The following is a 13,418-nucleotide window of genomic DNA, read 5'->3' as shown; positions in this document are numbered from 1 at the left end:
CCTAATCAGATTAACATACACTATTCCTTGGTTACTAGCTCATTAATAAGGCTAAATTCAATCCTGGAATAATGAGGAACAGACCACAGAGTTGCCTGTGCAGAAATAACCTGACATGAATCTTTTTCACAGTTCACTGAATATCTCTGATCTGCTTAAGATTCAAGTCAAGGCAAATATTAATTGGGAAAGGAATCGATGATCAACAGGACACATTTTTCTTTACAAAAAAAAGTTCTAAGTGTTTCTTTCAAACAAAAAGATCTCCAGCCAGTGGAAGGAATAACAACCGCACTGCAATGTACCGTACGTAATCATTTCTAAATGCATTGTATCCTAAATTAGTAGGTATGATGGAGATTTTCCAATTCTCTGTGTACTGTGGCTTGGGTAGAATCTTCCAAACCAATTATTATTTTCTTCTTCTCATCCCCAACCTCTACAACACATGCACACTTGCCTGCTGTGGATATGGTTTCTTGCAATGCAGTATAAAGACTATTTTCACAATATTTCTATCATTTGCACTGTTGAGACACAGTGAACTGGAGGAAACATATTCCTGCACACAAGACATTGTTATTCAAACCGAGCATGGCAAAAATGAACAGCATGTAAAGTGGTTTAGTTCAGAATAAGAATTCTCTTATTAGTTTTGGGAACCAGTCCTGATCACATTTCTCCATCAGTTTTCTTAATTTTCCAGTACATTCAAATTCTTGAAGCCTTACAGAATAACTCAATGAAAGCCAGCGTTGCTTGAGGGATATGAGGTTGGGGGAGTGACATTTCTCTGGGCTAACCCTGCTGAAATTAAACCATGTAGAAGCCTTTGTGCAAATATGCTCTCAAAGAACAAAAACTCATATAACGTGCTTATAGCAGCTTGTTTTGAGAATTTCTGACATTTTGGGTCAGTGTAGCAGAGGATAGCCCTGGAAGTCAGTAGACAGAAGGTGTTAAGAATTTGTCCTTGAAGGTTATTTGAAAATATTGTTTTTCCAATGCCTGAGTGGTTGAATAAACTGGCATTATACTGTGTATTACAGACCAAGTGGTTTCTGATCATTGCTGTTATATATTTGATTGAAGTGCCCTGAGCCGAGAGAAAATAAAATAAGAGTCCTGTTTCTGACATTATAGTCCTTGCTGTAAGTTTGCTACTTGAATATAAGACGAAGGCAAAATTACCTGATTCTAATGCACTTTTTTGAGTCTCATGAGGACATTCATTCTCGAGGCTTACCCCGTGAAGAATGTGCATTAGGTGATGGCTAGATCCCGACTATGGGAACTTGTGCATCAGCATTTTTGACACCTTGAGTTTACAGTCGTCATCATTCTGATGGTTCAATAACTTGCTCCCATTCCTTATAGAAATAAGAGTTGAGTTTTATGCAGTGAACAAATTATCCTTGAACTAAATCTGATTAATTTAAAAAAATACTGAATTAATTCATAGATAAGTAATGGCAACATATTTCCCGGAAATTAACTTAGAACAATACAGCACAGGGACAGGCCCTTTGGCCCACGGTGTTGTACCAAACCCACTAAAAAGTATGTCAAAAAAACACAAAAAACAATCTCTCCTACCTACACAATGTCTATATCCCTCTATCTTCCTTACGTTCATGTGCCTATCTAAATGTCTCTTAAAAGCCTCTAATGTATTTGCCTCTACCACCATACCAGGCAGCCACCGCTCTCAGATTAAAAAACTTACCCGTTGCATCCCCTTTGAATCTACTGCCTCTCACCTTCAATGCATGCTCTCTGGTACTAGACATTTCTATCCTGGGATAAAAGATATTCCTTGTCTATTCTATTTATGCCCCTCATAATCTTATAAACCTCTAGCAGCTCTCCCCTCAGCCTCCTCCACTCCAAAGAAAACAGCCCAAGTTTGTCCACAAATAAATCACAAAAAATTCGCAGAGGGACACACACAAAATGCTCGTGGAAAAATGCACAGGTCTGAGAGCATCTATGGAAAGGAATAAAGAATTGACATTTCGGGCAGAGACCCTTCTTCAGGATTGGACAGGAAGGGGAAAAAATCCGGAATAAAAAGGTGGGGGTGGGGAAAGTGTGCGAGCTAGAAGGGTCGATTAAAAAACCATTATGGGAATCATGTATAGGTCTCCAAATAGTAGCCAAGGTGTGGGGTTAAGATTGCAAAGGGAGCTGAAAAAGGCATGTAATAGGGGTAAGGGCACAATTGAAATGGAGGACTTAAGTATGCAAGGGGATTGGAAAAATCAGGTTGGTGTCAGATCACAAGAGAGGGAATTTGTTAAGTGCCTACGAGATGCCTTTTCAGAACAGCTAGTGCTTGAGCCTTCTTGGGGAAAGGTTGTCTTAGATTGGGTGTTGTGTAATAGCCCAGATCTTATTAAGGAGCTTAACGTAAAGGAACCCTTGGGCGGCAGTGATCATAATGTGATTGAATTCATACTGCAATTTGAGAGAGAGCAGCATAACTCACATGTATTAGTATAGCACTGGAATAAAGGGAATTATAGAGGCATGAGAGAGGAGCTTGCCCAGGTAGATTGGAGGAGGATACTGGCAGGGATGACAGCAGAGCAGAAATGGCTGAAGTTTCTGGGAATAGTTAACAAGGCGCAGGATAGATATGTCCCACAGAGGAAGAAGTTCTCAAATGGCAGGGGTAGGCAACCGTGGCTGACAAGGGAAGTTAAGGACTGCATAAAAGCCAAGGAAAAGGCATATAAGATAGCAAAAGTGATGGGAAGTTGGATGATTGGGAAGCTTTTAAAATCCAACAAAAGGCAACTAAAAAGCTATAGAAAGGGAAAAGATGAAATATGAAGGCTATGGGCAGCCATTGGTGCCTCTATTACCAGCAACTGTTTCACATCATGGACAGCAGTCCAATGTGGAACACTATAGACAGAATCATAACTTCCAAAATAATATAAAGCAGGATACCAAAAGTTTTTTTTCAGTTATGTAAAGAGTAAAAGGGAGGTGAGAGTTGATATTGGACCTCTGGAAAATGATGCTGGTGAGGTAGTAATGGGGGAATAAAGAAATGGCAGATGAGCTTAACGGGTATTTTGTATCTGTCTTCACTATGGAAGACACTAGCAGTGTGCCAGAGGTCCATGAGTGTCAGGGAGCAGGAGTGAGTTTCATTGCTATTACAAAGGAAATATTGCTAGGCAAACTCAAAGGTGGATAAGGTGGATAAGTCACCTGGACCAGATGAACTGCACCCTAGAGTCCTAAAAATGGTTGCTGAAGAGATAGCAGATGCATTGGTCATGACTTTTCAAGAATCACAATTCTGACATGGAACAAGAGGACTGGAAGATTGCAAATGTCACTCCACTCTTTAGGAAGGGAGGAAGGCAAAAGAAAGGAAATTAACCTCAGTGATTGGGAAAATCTTGGAGTCTATTATTAAGGTTTCAAAGTACTTGGAGACTGATGATAAAATAAGTCAAAGTCAGCATAGTTTCTGTCAAGAAAAATCTTACCTGACAAATCTTAGAGTTCTGTGAGAGAGTAACAAGTGGGCTAGACAGGGGAGAGGCAGTGGATGTCATTTACTTGGATTTTCAGAAGACAGTTGACAATGTGCCACACATGAGGCTGCTTTACAAAATAAAAGCCTTTGGCATTAGAGGAAAGATACTGGCATTGATAGAGGAATGACTGACGGGCAGGAGCCAGCGAGTAGGAATAAAAGGGGGCCTTTTCTGGTTGGCTACTGGTGACTAGTGGTGTTCCTGAGGGGTCAGTATTGGGACCACTGCTTTTCGCATTGTCAGTGATTTAGATGATGGAATTGATTGTTTTGTGGCAAAGTTTGTGGATGAAGGTGGAGGGGTAGGTAGTGCTGAGGAAGCAATGTGATTGCAGCAGGACTTAGACAAATGGGAAGAATGGGTAAAAATGTGGCAGATGGAATACAGTGTTGGGAAATGTCTGATAATGCATTTTGGTAAAAGGAACAATAGTCGGACTATTATCTAAATGGGGAGAAGTGCAAAGGTACTTAGGAGTCCTTGTGCAAGATTCCCAGAAGGTTAATTTACAGGTTGATTCTGTGGTAAAGAAGGCAAATGCAATGTTGGCATTTATTTCAAGGGGAATAGAATATAAAAGCAAGGAGATAATGCTGATGCCTTATAAGACATCAGTCAGGTTGCACTTGGAGTATTGTTGATAGTTTTGGGCTCTGTATTTCAGAAAGGAAATGTTGTCATTGGAGAGAGTACAGAGCAGGTTCATGAGGATATTCCAAGAATGAAGGGGTTAACATATGAGGAGCGTTTGGCAGCTTTGGGCTTGTACTCACTGGAATTTAGAAGAATACGGGGCGGGGGGGGGGATCTCATTGAAACCAAATGAATGTTGAAAGGACTAGATAGGGTAGATGTGGTGAGAATGTTTCCTATGGTGGGGGTATCCACAACTGGAAGGCACAGCCTCAAATTTGAGGGGGCTACCTTTTAAAACAGAGGTAAGGAGAATTTTTTTTTAGCCAGAGAGTAGTAAATCTGTGGAACACTCTGCCACAGACTGCGGATGAGGCCAAGGTCATGGGTATATTTAAGGCGGAAGTTGATCATTTCCTGATTGGTCAGGGCATCAAAGGATATGGTGAGAAGGCAGGTGCATGGGGTTGAGTGGGATCCGGGATCAGCCATGATGGAACAACAGAGCAGACTCGATGGGCTGAATGGTCTACTTCTGCTCCTATGTCTTATGGTCTAAGGTGAAGCCAGGTGAAGGAGAAGATGGATGTTGGGAGGAAGGGTGAATGAAATAAGAAGCTGGGAGTGATAGGTGATAAAGGTAAAAGGCTGAAGAAGAAGGAATCTGATAGGAAAGGAGAGAGGACTATGGGAGAAGGGGAAGGAGGCACCAGAGGAAGGTGATAGGGAGGCAAGGAGAAGAAAAGAGGTAAGAAGAGAGCTTGAATGGGGGATGGAAAAAGAGGAGAGGGGAGAAATTACTGGAAGTAGAGAAATTGATGTTCATGCAGGTTTGAAGAGCATATTGTCTTCAGTATCTTGGTGTGATTACTCCACTGTTCTTTGAATAGACCCTAATTTCTAATCCATTTGAGTGAAATCTATGTTTAAAAAAACATGAAGCATGTTCCAGAATTTTATTTAACTCTTTGGTATTTTGTGATTATCCTTTGATTTTAACTTGCTTAAGGAAAAGGGCTTTGATACTCATGATTTTGAATTGTACATTCTTTGCATTGAGATTCATTTTTTTTTCAAAACTTTTATGTTTTCCAGACACGAGAAAAATTCAGGAGAATCTGAAGGTGAAAGCTTGCACAGAGAACCATGAATTATCAACTGGGTTATATTATGGTTCATTCCCTAGATCACTTTGTACTGGCAAGTTCAGACAGAATACAGTGCAGTTGTGGTTAGACAGCAGCACAAGGCACAATGGAAAAGATACTGTCTGCAACCAGCAATTGGTGCAGACCAACTTGGCCTGTGTCTCTCAAGGCAATGGGCAGCCATTGGTGCCTCTATTACCAGCAAGTGTTTCATATCGTGAACAGCAGTCCAATGTGGGACACTATAATCATAACTTCCAAAATTCCTTCAGAGACAAAGGCAATACAAACTCTACTTCACTTGTGGAATCCAAACATTTAGAAAAAGAGTGGGTTTGGTACTTACAGGGATCTGAGAGAAATATGAACATTAATTTGAACAAGAGATTTGCTGAGAGTAAAAGTGAAACCAACAGAAAATGGAAAAAATATTTTCAAGGGCAAGAGAATGTATGTCCAAATCAGTTAAGCAGTCAGGACATTCAATGTATAAATCTCTTGAAAGCCTATGATTCAATGACTTCCGATTCTCCAAGTTGTTCTCTTTCTCAGGGAGGTTTTGCAAATAAAAGCCAATCATTGAAAAGTGGACAGTCCAACTCACCGCACTCCAAGTTTAAATCCTCCCAAACATCTTCAAGTCTCCATTGCTCAATGCTCAGCCTAGATGATAGTCTGTATAAAGCAAGGCCTATTTCAAACAAACCTGCAGACGTTCATGTGACCCAAAATCCTTTAACCTATTTGAATTTGCGTCTTGGAAATCAAAGGGAGGAACATTTAGTAAATATGTATCCAGATAAATGCAAAGCACAAGGTATTTCAAAGATACCAGTCTATGGTTCTCTTTTACATAATGGTTCTCTTCTGAATGATTCACATCCTCTGTTGCATGTGCGTGAACAGCATTTAAACACTAAGAATTTAACTTGTATTTGCAACATCCACGAGAATGCTGACAGAGGTATAATCAATTCTGAATCAGATGTTTGTAAGGATGACTGTCACAGAATCTCTCATTTTATTATTTCTGGTCGAAAGACCCTGAAAATGTCAGGTACACTCACGTTGCCTAACAAGGACATGAACAATCCACATGACTCTCACTATGCTGTGTGTCAAAAGAGTGCAGACATTTTATGTCATCTTCCCACAAAGTCTGACTGTACGACTGAAATGGAGACTAATCAGAGAGTGCCAGAAGATAGAGAAAAATCAGGTACTGAAGACATGTTCTCAAATGCTGTGGAAATTAGGGAAGAATTATCAGGAAAGTCCCCAGATAATTTTTTGGGCTCCAGTCTGAAAAATCAAGTTAAGCCCCATTTTCCATTCATCATGAATAATAATTATGCCACACAGCACAGAGCTACAAATGATTTGTTGATACTGGAGGCTGCCCAGACCCCGGTTTATGAAAGTCTTCCTCCGACATCTTTGCAGAGCAATTCATCCCAGGGCAATTTCTACAGGAATACACAGAAGGAAATATCAAACCTGGAGTCAACAGAAGTTGGAAAAAGAGCAATGGGAAATAGCTCGATTTCAGGTTATTTTAGAAATACCACCCCTTCAGGAGGAGAGGAAGATAATAGAGGAGAAAATGACCTCAACATGAAACAGAAAGATAATAGCACTTTGTACAATAGGGAACATGATCCAATCCTAAAGGAATTTTTAAAGGGCAATGTTGAAACAAAGCAGCTCCTGCAAACATTCCCGTTGATGGACAGCAACATGCTAAAGGTAAGACGATAATGAACATACAACACTTATAAACCTTCCCTCATCAAATATCTCAACAGTCCCTCTGTCCTGGAAAATATTACTAACTCTTAAAGCCAGATTCAAAATCTAATTAAATCTGTTCTTTCACTGAGTCACGGGAACCGATTTGATGAGAGCAATGGACTTTTTGGTTAGATATTTTGAATTCGGGTTATGGTGACTTCTAATTGCTTCAAGTGAGAGGATCTTTTTTATTTATTGGTTATACTGTTTGATAGATTATTTGTCAGAAAAATAATTATGGATGTAGAGAAACTTACAAAGTTTATTTCACTGCATCATAGAGGGGATGTGTTTGATCATTAGATCAAAAAGCAACTGCTGTGAAGATTGCAGGAGCTCACTGCAAATCAGACTACTCTGCTTCAGAGTCATGGAATCTTACAGCACAGATGGGGACTATTCTGTCTGCTGTGTCTTTGTAGACTTCTTGAAAGAGTTGCTCTGGTCTTTTTCATTTCTCTTTTTCCCATAGCTCTGCAAGTGATTCCCTTCATGTATTTATCAAATTGAATTTTGAAAGTCTTTCTTGAACCTGCTTTAGCTTCCTTTTTCGGGTAGTATACTCCAGATTATTATAGTGACTAACTTCTTCAAAAATTCATAGTTTACTGACCTCTGATTCATTTGCCAATTGCTCTGTTTACTGGCTATTGTGCCAAAGGAAATACTATTTCTTTTCTGTTTGTTCTTTGTTATTTTAACACCTTTATTAAATCTTGTTAATAATTTTCTGTTCTAAGAAGAACAATCCCAGCTTTTTGATTTTCTGTATCCCTAGTACAGTACTGCTTTTAGTAAACTGCCTTTATATATATTTTTTAAATACCTTAACATACTTTTGTGATCTTCAGTGTCCAGAATTAACATAATTCTCCACCTTAACTGACTGAAAAAAAGAATGGCATAATCTGAAATGGAGTGAACAAAACTATCATTGTTTAGACCCAAGATTGTGACTGCCCTGAGTACTACGACAGTTAAATAGCATACAGATATGTACACTACTTTGCTAATGGCAGTGTGCAGAACAAGTGAATGCCCCACTCCTAACTTCTGCTTAGATATTTAAATTACTTTTAAGATCATGACATTTAGAGTCAACTAGAATTACACAATCCACGTACTTTTTATATCATCATGTGAAATGTGGGTTACATTATATTTTGGTGAGAGGACCACTTCCTGATTATTAAATAAATGCAGCGACCTTTCTGATGCTGATCAGTGAGAATAGAATCAGTTGGGGAGCTGGAGAGGGAAGTAATGTTGGAATTCTTTGAAGTCTGCAAATCTGGCACTGGATGTTGTACAATTACATTGAAAAATGTATTGTGAGAGCAAACACTTCAGTGTTTAATTTGAAATTCCTCTATAGACAACAAACCTAATTAATCCTATGAAGTGCATGAATTTAACTATTGAGCTAATCGTTCCAACAAAGAAATATTTCACCTTTTGAATGATGAAAATTTACAGAAACAGGAGTCAGAAGTGAACTGATAACCCATCTAACTGGATGTTACTAAGAAAATAAATCTACTATATATATATACAAATTTGTAATTCTAACGTTGTCTCGTCTTAAGCTATTGAACAGTTCATTGCGGCTTCTTTTGTTTAACAGATTATGGAACTTGGAGGATATTCTTTGAATGATAGGACAAAGACACCAATGGAGAGGTACAGCATTGTGTGGGGACTGGATGATAGATATTTAAAGCTCTTTGAAACAATTACAGACAGTCTCAGTAACTACCAAAATGGTCAAGACAATATAGAGGTTGGAGAAAGAATTTTTTTTTCCATTGAGATTGGATGAGACTAGAACTAGAAGTCATTAGTTAAAGGGGAAAGGTAAAATACTTAAGGAACATCTCGGGGAACACCTTCACTCGGTTCATGGAACGAGCTGTCAATGGAAGTGGTGGATGTGATTTTGTTTTCAACATTTAAGAAAAATCTGGATAAGTACATGGACAGGAGGGCTATGGTCCTGGTGTGGATCGATGGGACTGGACAGAATAACAATTCGGCATGGACTAGATGGGCTGAAGGGTATGCCTCTGTATCGTAGTGCTCTATAACCCTATGATTTGTACTGACATACTAGAAATGATGTCTCAAAGGAACAGGTAGTGAAGATTGGATTTGGCACAATGCATTCATTGATGCACATTCAAAGCTGCACATGGATTTCCCGAAGGCATTTGACCCTGTAGCTAAGCCATACAGAAGGTACTGGAAGAACTCAATGAGTCAGGCAGCATCTGAGGAGAGAAACGACCAGTTGATGTTTTGGGTCAAAACCCTCCATTAGGATAGTTAGTTGAGCCCAGATAAGAGCTCTTGACCTGAAATATCGACAATCCATTTCTTACCATAAATGTTAGCTAAGTTCCTCCAGCATTATGTGCGTGGCTTCAAATTCCAGCATCTGCAGTCTCTTGTCTCCAGTCTACTGTTAGTTAAAGTTATATGTGGAAGCGAGGACAAGTTATTGATCTCATGAGGATTTCTTTAACAGAGTGGAGATATTGGGTATGTGATCATTACTTGAAATAAATGACCTGGAGTGCCCTGCAATGATGAGTGCTGGCCCCTCAACTAGTCACTTGTATTCATTAATTACTTGGGTAACACACAGAGACCTATACAACTAAAGTTGACAATATCACAAAGATTTGTGGTACAGTTAAGAATTTAGACTGGAAGATTAAATTATAAAGGGATACTGCTATATGTAAGTGATTCTTGCCCAATTTGTTCCAAATGGGAATAGATAAAAATATTATTTAAATATAAAGCGGATGCAGAGAAAAGTGGAAGAGATTTACTTGTATCTTAATCTAGATTAGATTAGATTCAAATTTATTGCCATTGTGCCCAGGACAGATACAAAGCCAATGAAATGCAGTTAGCATCTGGCCAGAAATGCAAAGAATAGTCTTATTTACAAAATAACTGTGAATAAAAAGTAAGTGCTACAGCACACAAAAATAAAAGTACTGTGACAGTACAATATGGGTGCAATGCTGCTTAGCGCTGTGATGTGAGGTTCAGCAGGGTCACAGCCTCAGGGAAGAAGCTCTTCCTGAGCCCGCTGGTGCGGGAGTGGAGGCTCCTGTAGTGCCTACTGGATGGGAGGAGAGTAAAAAGTCCATGGTTAGGGTGAGATGCATCCTTGATAATGCTTTTCGCCCTGCCCAGGCAGCGCTTATGGTAGATGTTCTCAATGGTGGGCAATTGGGTGCCGATAATCTGCTGGGCAGTTTTCACCACATGCTGGAGTGCTTTGTGGTCCGATACGGGACGATTGCCATACCACACTGAGATGCCGTTGGTGAGTATGCTCTCAATGGTACAGTGGTAAAAGTCCGTCAGTATCCTGGGACAGAGGTGAGCTTTCTTGATGCTCCGCAGGAAATAAAGGTGCTGTTGAGCCTTTTTGACCAGGATGGAGGAGTTCAGGGACCAGATGAGATCCTCGGAAATGTGGACACCAAGGAATTTGAAGCTTGATACACGCTCCACTACAGCTCAGTTGATGTAGATGGAGATGTGAGTGTGGCTCCTACCATGCCTGAAGTCCACAATGATCTCCTTGGTCTTCTGAGTGTTAAGGGCCAGGTTGTTGTTGGCACACCATGCGGCCAGGTGCTGGACCTCGTCCCTGTAGGCTGTCTCATCATCCCCTCTGATCAGGCCAACCACCGTGGTGTCTTCTGTGAACTTGATTATGGAGTTAGAACCATGTACAGGAACGCAGTCATAGGTGAAAAGGGAGTACAGAAGAGGGCTTAGCACGCAGCCTTGAGGCACACCGGTGTTCAGGGTGAGAGTCTACATAGATCACTAAAATTACAAATAATGTCTGAAGCAATCTTTCCAAATCAAGGGCAAGCCAGTAAGGAAGGAAGCTTTATTATAGTTACACAGGTTAGGCTGAGACATACTTATGTAGTTTTCAGCACAGCACTTTGGAAAGAATATAATCATAAGATTATACAGCATGGAAAGGCCTTTTTGCATAACTTGTTCATATAAAACAGCAGGCACCTTTCTATGTTACCAGATCACCCAATACTTGGTCCATTGCTCAATGTCTCAAGTGTTCATCTCAGCACTTTGTAAATATTATCAATGACAACTTCAATCACTCTTTCAGCAGGTGCATTCCAGAAGCTGGCTATGCTTAGTGTGAAGAAAGTCTCCTTTCTATCCCCTATGAATCTCTTTCCCTTTTTCATAAACTTATGTCCTCTAGATTTATCTGCTTGTGATATGAGGAAAAGGTTTCCTGCAGTGTACCCTATTTGTATCCCTCATGATTTTATTTATCACAATCATTTCTCCTCTTGGCCACCCCCACTCCAGCAAGAAAAGGCCTTGCTTCTCCAGCCTCTCATCACCAATGAACTGCTGTTATGCAGGTAGTTAATATAGTTTGAGAAGTCATATAGGACACTGACCTTCATTTTCAGTGCATTGAATTAGGAGATTCATCAAATTTCACCAGGTGAGTCTCCTCTGCATCTTCTCAAGCACTATTACACCCTTTCAATAGCTTGATGACCAGAATTACACATAGTACTCCAGCTGAGGTCTGACCAAAGTTTTATAAAGCATAACCTCCTACTTCTACATCCAATCCTACAACAACTGAAGGCCAGTGTCTCAAGTGCCTTTCTATCTGTACAGCCATCTTCCAATACTGTCCCTTGATGGAGTGCAGTACAAATTATTATAATGCTATCAGGGCTCAAAGAGTTCAGATTTTGTGCAGAGATTATCTAAATGTCTTGCATTCCATTGAATTAAGGAATACTTTGAAGGACTGATAGGATGGAAACTATTTTCTGATATGACAATAAACCTGACTTGAACTTTTTCTTTGCTTGTGAAAGTGTAGATAGTAGACATAACCGTAAAGTTAGAGCATTGGTTATCTAGCAAAGAAGTTAGGAAATCTTTGTACAAAAATAGTGCAAATGTGGCCCATTCAATTAACAATTTAAAATCTGATATCCACCAAGAAATAACAAGAGAATTCTTCAGAGGAACAAATACTTAATTCCAGGTTTAGAGTCTTTTAGGAATACACTTGACAATTCCGTAATTCTCTCCAATATTTTTAGTAAAAATGGTAAAGAATCTTTACAAATCAGTAAACAGCTGGATTAATAACACCCAATTGTAATGACAGGAGCACAGAAACTGTCTTGATTAATGACTGTATTTAAGTAAGGTTTAACCAATATTCTTGCACTGCTTTGTGCTCCCTTTCCTCAAGGCCCATGTTACTGACTTGTCTGGAAATGTAATTATATGATAGTGTTTTTTTCACTATATAATTGACAAATGATTTATCTTGGTGTGAAATATAATGATAATTTCTGTCATTTAGCATTCTAGAAATTTGATCTAATACTTCTTATAGTGTGCCATCCTCCTGCTTTCAAAATGTAATTTGTGATTTGTGTTGCACAGGATGATATCATTTATCAAGCAACATTCTTTTTAGGTTAATTTGAACAATCTGGTCTTCCCGGAGGAAAATTGGACAGAAAACTCTATTAACTCCCTTATGTACTTTGCACTCTTTAGGCTATTTCCCCGACTTCTATATTTCTAACTGCCACAATATCTAACTAATTAATGTAATTCCCACCTCAAAATTAGCCATACATTAGATTCCGATGTTTCCCATTCCCATTTTCCAACCACTGAACAAAGACCTCTGTTGTTTCCTTACCCCTTGAGTATTCATCATAAGGCTCTAATTTTCCCCTTCACCAATACATCTATGGTGGGGCTCCCTATCACTCCAACCTTCTATGATCAAGCTCCGATGCTGCTTTCCCTTGACCAAACAGCACAATGCTCTGATGCCTCATTCTGGTTTCAGTAAAGAAAATATGCACTGGTTGTTCCTGAGGCTCTGAACCTTGGATGTTACTAAAATTTGCAGCATTAGACAAATGACTAAATAGCTACTGGTTCCCTGCTGCTATCTCATTCTAAAACACTACAGTTTCTAGGCCTAAATCTTTATTAATGTTAGTTACTTTCCTCCACACTGCCAAACTCAGGTGCTTTTTTTATGAAATCAACTTTCACCTTTTTTTTATGAGGATAGCTCAGATAATGTACCAGTGTCATTAATCAAATATAACCACCCAGTGGTGTAGTGGCATTGGCACTGGACTTCAAGGCAAGTGGTCCTGAGTTCAAATCTGGCTGGCTGCTTGCATGCTTTCCATCTGTGATGGGTTGAGTGTCGAGCTAGCAA

The 13,418-nt window shown here is 39.5% G+C and overlaps 1 protein-coding gene across 2 annotated transcripts in view; it reads left to right on the top strand.

The window, feature by feature from the left end:
- The first annotated feature begins 6,553 nt into the window (after positions 1 to 6,553).
- The window catches only part of LOC134337789 (protein SFI1 homolog), a 42,652-nt gene continuing 35,787 nt past the window's right edge, over positions 6,554 to 13,418 (top strand). The window contains exons 1-2 of one of the 2 annotated variants that reach the window (XM_063033031.1): positions 6,554 to 7,084; positions 8,754 to 8,809. In XM_063033031.1, coding sequence (XP_062889101.1) covers positions 6,569 to 7,084; positions 8,754 to 8,809 — 572 coding nt within the window. In that variant the 5' untranslated portion in view covers positions 6,554 to 6,568. The remainder of the gene's footprint in view (positions 7,085 to 8,753; positions 8,810 to 13,418) is intronic. The other variant, XM_063033032.1, reaches the window with a different exon arrangement.

Source organism: Mobula hypostoma, chromosome 25 (assembly GCF_963921235.1).
Source record: "Mobula hypostoma chromosome 25, sMobHyp1.1, whole genome shotgun sequence".
Lineage (NCBI taxonomy): Eukaryota > Metazoa > Chordata > Chondrichthyes > Myliobatiformes > Myliobatidae > Mobula > Mobula hypostoma.
Note: the sequence above shows the minus strand (reverse complement) of the source record. Positions and strands in the feature narration are given on the sequence as shown.